Genomic DNA, 8,900 nt, shown 5'->3' on the forward strand with positions numbered 1-8,900 from the left:
CCCTTGTGCTCCAAAAATACCGAGAATCACAATTTTTCACTGCTAAACATCATTTTATACTCCAATAATCATAATTATATCTCATATAATTATTCTTGGTCAAATGTGATCAAATCTTGGCTAAAAATCTCCATTTTATCATCAAATGGTAAAATGATCATTTTGTCCCTAATTGATCAATTTTTCTGATGGACTCCAAACTGGACCTTGAACTCCAAATCACTATTCTAAACCATTCTATGGGTTTTAAAATTTTCAAATTCCTCTTAAAATTTCTATTTGAACTAGTTCAATGCTCGATTTAACTTAGTTGTACCACTCAGTACAATACCGTCTTTTAATTGAGCTTGACAAGGTCTCACAGAGATGGTGAACACAAGTGTTGTGCCTTTCATGGTGGTCAAAAATTACGCAACTATTTGTGACACCAGCATAATAAAGGTTTGTGAGCATGTGTATGCATAATATGTGTCTTCATGCATTTCTTTGTTTTGGTTTGTATTGATAATAGTGGAATTGCCTTTATAAATACTAAGATGGTGCTCGTAGCTACGCTACGAAAAAGATCACAGGAAATATAGATTATGTGGGAGTGGACTTCAATTTGGTACTTTCAAAAGAGTTTGTAGGGGAAGCAATATTGTATTAGTCAACTGCATAAATATATGATTTTTGCTAGTAAACGAAAAGATAAACTGGTATTAATTGAAAATAGTTATTTGCTATGGTTTCAATCACTAAAAGTTGCTCCTAAATATATGATTTTAAAAACGTAGTTAACCAAAGAAGATAATAATCCTGTTAAACATCCAGTAATTTTTTTCCATTAAAAATATATTACTTAAACAAAATGAATAACATTTGTGTTTTAAACGTTTTTCATTTTTGTTAGATGATGTATATCATCTTTCTAGATGCAAGACTTGTACTTATCAAAATGTTAAAGGAATATCAACTGTTACACAATTGTCAGATATGTCTAACTATAGTGACAGTTTGCTTTTCCTTTTGCCTTATACATTGGTTCCATTTCCTTGGTTTTTGTTGTTGTACTATATTGTATTATTAAACTGCATGAATGTATGGTTCTTACTGGTAGAGGAAAAGATAAATTGGTATTAATTGAAGATAGTTATGTGCTTTGGTTTCACTCACTAAAAGTTGCTTCTAAATATATGGTTTTAAAACAGTACTTAACCAAAGAAGATAATAATCTTGTTAAACATTCAATAATTTTTTTTCATTAAAAATATATTACTCAAACAAAATGAATAACATTTGTGATTTGAAGGTTTCCATATTTGTTAGATGATGTATATCAACTTTCTAGATGCAAGACTTATACTTAGCAAAATGTTAAGGGAATATAAACTACTACACAACTGTCTGATTTGTCTAACTATGGTGACAGTTTGCTTTTCCTTTTGCCATATACATTTGTTTTCATTTTTTTGGTTTCTGTTGTTGTGCTATATTGTATTATTGAACTACATCAATGTATGGTTCTTATTGGTAGAGAAAAAGATAAACTAGTATTAATTAAAGATAGTTATTTGTTCTGGTTTCCATTACTAGAAATCTGCACCTACATATATGGGTATAAAACAGTACTTATCCGAAGAAGACAATAATCCTATCAAAGATTGTTAGATGTATAATAAAATATTAAGAAATCAAAAAGTATATAACCTGGACTTTGGCAAATTAAGATAAACAGCTGTAGAATGTAAAGTAACAGTATAATGTAAAGATCCTATCAATATAAAATAATACTAATTTCTAGTAGTATCTGTTTTTTTTGTACAAAATGATTGGCTAAAGGTTGTCAAATTCAATTGATTTGTTTATTCAATGATGACTGTGTGCTATGTATATTAAGAAATAAGTAGACCTTTTTGACTTTTTTATTTTGTTCAATGAATTGGATGGATATTTATTAAAATTTAAACATTTATTTATAAAAGAGATATCTAAATACTATGGATTTAAGTTCTTATAGAATAAGAGGGTACAGATAAAAAATAATATTAAATTGTAATTGATAAATATTAAATAAATCTATTCTCTAAGCATTAAAAGTTAGAAATTATTGTTTTTAAGTATTTTTTGTTAAATTTTGGTATTTTAAGGAAATAATAATTTTATCTCAAGAAGGAAACCAGTAGAGCTAGAGAGAAAAAATTGAGTCTGGGAGAAAGATGAGAAACACATTAATACAATCTTTCATTCATTTTCAACTTTTATAAGAAGTCAATTCAGTTACAAAGAGTATTAACATCAAACTGTAAAGAACATGGACCAATAATAAAAGAGTGAATGAACACACTCTCCACTACTTGGCTAATACCAAGTAACTGCCAACCTATGCATAATACAAAACATGGTCGCTTTTCCAGAGCCACTAATTACTAATAAAATTCAAAATACACAACATAAAATAAAACTAATTAGACACCACTTTTAGCACATGATCTTCTTCCTTGCTTTAAAACACATTAGGACAAACAACCATGTCATGTGCAGACAAAGCTCAATTTCTAGCACACCTCCTTGAGGTCTGTCTTGCAAATGTCTAGCTTCAATCTCAGAGTCAGGAATTTTTCTTTGTTCAATCCTTTACCGAAAATATTCGGCAGCTGTTCGTCAGTGCTGCAATAATTCACAATGATTTCTTCATCCTTCTAAGTTTCTCTAATTGCATGAAATCTGACTTTGATATGTTTGGTACTACCATACTGCATTGGATAATTTCTGGTTAAGTCATTTATGAACCGTGGGAAATATAGACTTTCATTGAGTGATGCAATTTCCATAAGGCCCCGAACATTTGAATGGATAAGTTGTTTATTTGCTTTCCAATTGCTCATTTTTGGAAATGATGTCATGCTTTGCTTGCAAAATTGACAAGTTCCACAAATCTTTTCTAGTTTGATAACTCTTGACAATCCTTCCACCATATTTGAGGTTGCCATGAGACTTAATGAGTCATGATTCACACGATCAAGCCTTCTATACTTCAGTTTTGCATTGGTGGATAGACATTTGTATGCCTATTGCTTTACTTTCATCCAGTTCATAGGGAAACAGTTGTTTTGCGTTTCCACAGTAAACAACTCATTGCCATTAGCATCAGAAATTTTGCAACATCTATCTTTAAACAGTAAAATATAATTACTATCTACTAATTGCCCTACACTGAGGAGGTTTGGATTTACCTTTAGAGCATACATCACATCTGCAATTGATTTGATGCCAGTCAAAGTTTGAACTCCTACCGTGCTAATTCCTTCAATCTTCAAATAATCACCATTTCCAATCTCAACTTGGGACTTGTAACTCTTGTCCAAGTTGATGAAATTTTCTTCCTCCCCTATTATATGATTGGAGTAGGCACTGTCAATGAGCCAAGTATGTGCTCTTTCTGAGTCATCACATTTCCTCACCATAAACAGAAGCTCGTTCTCTTCTTCTTGTTGTTCCACCACTGTAGCTATCTCATATTTTCGAGTGTCTTTATCCTTACAAACTTTTTCCACATGGCCTATTTGGTTGCAGGATCTGCACTTAACGTCGGGTCTAAACCAACAAAATTTCTCTAAATGATTTTTCTTCTTACAGTAGGAACATGGAAGAAACCCTTTCTTCTTTTTATCATTTTTGTCACGATCATTTTTCCTATCATGACCAATCACTCTTGCCATTAGTGCTCCTTCAATCGACTTTTCTTGCCTGAGAGCTCTTCTTTGCTCTTGGGCTTGAAGAGTATTAGCTAGCTCAGTAACCGAGAGTTGTGAGATATCCTTTGAGTCCTTCAGAGAAGAAATTTTGGCTTCAAATTTCTCTGACAGGCTCACAAGGATTTTATGCACAATCCTTCACTCAAATAGATTCTCGCCTAACAGTCTTAACTGGTTCACAAGCTTCATAACCTTGTCTGTATAATCTTTGACACTCTCATCATCCTTCATTCTCAACAGTTCAAATTCTCTAAGCAGATTAAGCACTTGAATTTGCCTAGTCCTATCCCTGCCATGAAATTCCTCCTTTAATCTGTCCCAAGCCTCCTTAGCTGTCTCACATGCCATGATTCTGGTAAAGATTGTGTCAGAAACAGCAAAGTGAATACATGATAACGCCTTAAATCTCTTTGCGACTTCTTCACTATACTGTTTCAACTAGGCTGTGGTTGGGTTCTGCTGTCTCAATTCAGGAGGTTCACCTCCTATTTCCACAATATCCCATAGGTCGAAAGCCCTGAGATAGGCTTTCATTTTGATAGCCCATATGGCAAAGTTCTCGCTTGGGAACACTAGAGGAGCAGTGGTGTTGAAGTTAAAAGATGCCATGAGAGAACTCAATTGAAAAAAGCTAATTGAGAAGAGAAACATTTTACTCGAGATTTTCTTTTCAAAGTACTGGTTTTCAACACTGGTTGGTCCCTTAAGATCACTGAGAAAGCTTTGATACCATGTTAAATTTGGTGTTTTAAGGAAATAATAATTTTATCTCAAGAAGGAAACCAATAGAGATAGATAGAAAAAATCGAGTCTGAGAGAAAGATGAGAAACACACTGATATAATCTCTCATTCATTTTTAACTTCTATAAGAAGTCAATTCAGTTACCAAGAGCAGTAACATAAAACTGTAAAGAACATGGACCAATAATAAAAGAGTGATATGAATCCACTTTCCACTACTTGGCTAATACCAAGCAACTACCAACCTATGCATAACACTGAACATGGTCTGTTTTTCAGAGCCACTAATTACTAATAAAATTCAAAAAACAAAACATAAAATAAAACTAATTAGACACCACTTTTAGCAGATGATGTTCTTCTTTGCTTTAAAACACATAGGCACAAACAGCCATGTCATGTGCAGACAGAGCTCAATTTCTAACATTGTTTATGTAATAAATAAAAGTAAAAAAAAAAAGCAAAAAACGTACTTTTGACATAAGGTGTACAAAAAAAAATTAATTCAATTGAGAATGACAGGTATCAACCAATTGATCCAATCAGTTATCCTACTTTTATATATATTATAGATATATATGCAATCGATTAAGTATATTAATCCTCGGCCCTAAAGTATAATCAAATTATCTAGAGATTCAAAGCTACAATAATAATTAACTAGAAATCCACAAAAACAGAAAACAATCATTTTGGTCAGGTTGAACTGATGTACACTAAGCTGGAAGTGAAAACTAATTTTTCTAGCCTTGGCAATCAAAATCGACAGAATCTGACTATTTATGTTAATCATTTCTGTGGGTGAATTCTAGCCCTGGCACCTGCCAAATAACAACATTAGCTCTTGAATTAACTCTCACCCATCTCCCGTGACATTCTGCACTTTCCACTCATTTGCATTACCTAATTATTACAAGTAGATATTATGATGTGTAAAAATAGATTTATGTTGATAAATACTTCTTATGCAGGGCCTGGTGTTCAAAGTTACCTGAGTTATCACATTTTATTTGCCTTAGCCACATCAAGTTACAACTTTTTTGACATTGAGCAGGACATGCCATCATACATTTGAATCTGCAATTGTTCTTCATTTTAATGTCTACTCTTTTTTTTTTTTGTGTTTTTAATTTTATATCTTTTGCAGATTGGTGACAGGTTTATATGCCGCAGGCTGGTGCAGAAGTTATATGATAGAGCCCTTACAATTGGCCTTCAAGGTTATGCAAAACTGTAAGTCCTACATTTTTCAAATAAATTGTTAGATGTGAAGCCTATATGTACAGGTTCTTGGTATCTGAAACTCAACAATGTCGAAACCTTTTTGTTTATTTTCAGAGGCATAAAGAGAGATGCCTCAGTAATGATGTACCTAGTAACTGATTTTTGTAACAATTCATTTGGCCTTTGAAACTTAAGAGCACCTAAAATACCTGTTTTGGGGGGACCAGGGAGGTGTTGCTGATGATTTTCCAGTAATAAAGTAATTAATAAATTTTCATTATCAATTTTCTGGAGTTGATAATGTTTATTGCAGGCATGAGCCTCGTTATTCTCGGCTAGCTAATTGGGAAGGCATAAAAAAGGTTAGTTTCTTCTTCAATGCAAGGACCATCTCTTCTTGGGGATATTGCATTAGTGTAGAAAGAATAATAGATCTGAAAGAAAATCATGCTGTTCTGTAGTTTCTCATACTGCAATAATCAACCATCATTTATCTAGTAATTGACCACCTTATGTTTTAGAAAAAACTTTCCTCATTTTGCTTTCATCTTGGGAAAATTAACTATAAAAGAGATTGATTTATAGTAAGTGTTCTTATCCCTTGCTTCTTCCAGGCCTGTCCTGGATAATTTTCACATGAAAACATTGAGCATGATTACATGTAGTAATTTGTAGACATGGATGCTTACCATCTTTTGTTCCCTAAATGGAAGACATAGGTCATAACTACAAATAAAAAAATTTTCCGCAAGCTTCATGAACTTTCTGAAGCGTTTTCTCCCTCGCTACCTTTTCTGCTTCTATGATCATAGATGAGAAATTTCTGCAGCAGGAAAGAAGTATATATGCAATGAGCTACGGAAAATTTCTGTATTAACAGTTTTCATCAGTTATCTTTTCTTTGCCCCCTCTTCCTCAAGATATAAAGATTGTAAATAGAAGCATTAATTCTTTGAGGAATATTCACCTTTCATTGCTGTTATGAATGTTGCACCAAAATAGGAAAACAGCCTGGAAAATTTTTTATTGTGCTTACACTTATAAATTTCCATGAATAAGGTCTGCATGGAGGGTCACTGGAGTTTCACTTCTGTGACCTGGAGGGGAGTTTGGACCCGAGCTTTGAACCTCAAGTGCATGCATTTAACTTATTTGGTGCCTTGGAATCATCTCTGTTCCCTTTCTTTTCATACTTGCAATGTTCGTTTTGTTGCTAGTACAACATATTCATGATTGTTGCCCCCTTTCTCTTGTTGGCAACTCTACCGGAACTCCAAGAGAACTGACATTTTCATGCAATCTGTATCTTGAGCATAAGTGTCATTCCTTTTCATTAGTCTCCTCTTCCTTTTAACTTATGCTGTTTTTTGGTTATCCTCTTGGCCTTCAAAAGTCACGTTCTGTTCGAGATTTTGACAACTTCGCTAAATGCCTTGTGGGAAAATTTGAGGTACTATCTGAAAATTTATCCATACTTACTTCTTTGCTGTTATTTTTATGAGTTACAAAAAGTATCATATTGTCTCTCAGACTGTAGATACATACTATAGGCATTGTAGCAGCTCTTCCTATGTGCAAAATGTTTCAGTACCATTGCTCTGTATCAGTGCTCTAGATGATCCTGTCTGTACCAGGGAAGCCATTCCTTGGGATGAATGCAGGTGGAGCTCCTATAATTATGCTACTGAATACTTTCTTTGAGTTTATATGTTATTTTGTGCAGTCTGGTAACTCTGTCTTTAACAGGGCAAATAAAAATATCGTATTGGCCACCCCACAACATGGAGGACATCTTGCATTTTTTGAGGGAATAACTGCATCTAGCCTGTGGTATTTCATAGCTTCACATTAGTGCATCACCAGTATAATATGTTTCTAACATCTGTTGATGCTATAAGTCAGCCATTCCATTGATAAAAGAATTTCAGGAAATTTGTATAGTTCCAAGCAGTCCAACTGGCCATTTTGTTTATGCTTTATTATTTGATTGTTGTTGTCAGCTACGGCACCTAATTCACCAAAAATGAGAGTGTGCAGAATCCATCGTGATCCTGTGAGCGTCAAATTTTAATCTCACTACTTTCAAACTGATCTTATGGTTAGCTTGTGATTGATAGCCTATATGGTCACCTGCTTAAGTCATTTCCTATTTATGTGATAGTAGTTACCAAAATATTTGAAGTGTCAAAGATGTTATCAATATGTTTTAACACACATACTTTCTTTTTCCTTTTATTATTCAGGTGGGTAAGGGCTACTAATGAATTTCTTAGTCTCCTACACTCTAGTCCACATCTGCATCTCCAGAAGGTTTGCTTCACGTTCATTGCCTTTAAGTTTACCTATCAAATTAATGGCACATTGCTTGGAGGCGTGTGAAGTTCTTGTTGCAAACTCTTTCTGTCTGGAGCAATAAAGTTTTTAAACAAAATTTCAGATCTATCAATTGTAATCTTATACTCTTTTTAAATTTAATGCAATATTTAAACCTATATCTGTTAGTTGATACTTTTTGTTTTGATGCATTTGCAGACAGAGAATTCTGACTTGCAGCTTTCATTGGGATCATCAATCGATGAGGGTCCATATGTAAATGTTACAGAAAATGGAATGGTGGCTGCAGTTGGTAATGAGCATATAAGAAATAACATAGTTGAAGACTTAGCTGGATTAAGGAAGATTCATAACCAAGAGTGTGATAAAATGATTTCAGCATCAGAACAGAACAAGCACCTGACTGAAACGATGTCTGATGTTGTGCCAAGTGCTGATAAAATGGTTTCAGCATCAGAAGAGAATGAGCATCTAGCTGAAGCAATGTCTGATTTTGTGCCCGGTGCTGCTCAAGTTTCTGGACAATCTTCAAACTTGCAGGGCGTCAATTCTTTTGATGTGATTGCTCATGTGAAAAGATGTTTGAATGATCTTTCCCGTCAAAACAGAAATTCAATGTGGTTGCTGGCTTACATTGCCATTATTACAAGTTGGCCATTAGTAGGTTCAGCTTTCCGCATTTTTTCCAGGAAGAAACTCAGAAACGTTTCACCTGCAGCTTTGCGTAGAAGGTAAACTACTGCTGCTAGTGTCGTATTTTGTATATGTTTAATGTGTCATTATTCAATTCTAAAAATGTGCATGGCTGCCTGCTGAAAATATCTGTTTTCTGATGGCAATTGTGAACTAAATACTGAACAACA

The 8,900-nt window shown here is 33.8% G+C and overlaps 1 protein-coding gene across 1 annotated transcript in view; it reads left to right on the forward strand.

Moving 5' to 3' along the window:
- The window catches only part of LOC18593141 (embryogenesis-associated protein EMB8), a gene marked incomplete at its 5' end in the record, with an annotated part of 19,529 nt that extends 10,629 nt beyond the window's left edge, over positions 1-8,900 (forward strand). Inside the window, 7 exon segments of the mRNA XM_018125544.1 lie at positions 5,627-5,712; positions 6,017-6,065; positions 7,097-7,153; positions 7,234-7,364; positions 7,450-7,533; positions 7,947-8,013; positions 8,236-8,900. Of these exon segments, the coding sequence (XP_017981033.1) occupies positions 5,627-5,712; positions 6,017-6,065; positions 7,097-7,153; positions 7,234-7,364; positions 7,450-7,533; positions 7,947-8,013; positions 8,236-8,772 (1,011 nt within the window).

Source organism: Theobroma cacao, chromosome 8 (genome assembly GCF_000208745.1).
Source record: "Theobroma cacao cultivar B97-61/B2 chromosome 8, Criollo_cocoa_genome_V2, whole genome shotgun sequence".
NCBI classification, from domain to species: Eukaryota; Viridiplantae; Streptophyta; class Magnoliopsida; order Malvales; family Malvaceae; genus Theobroma; species Theobroma cacao.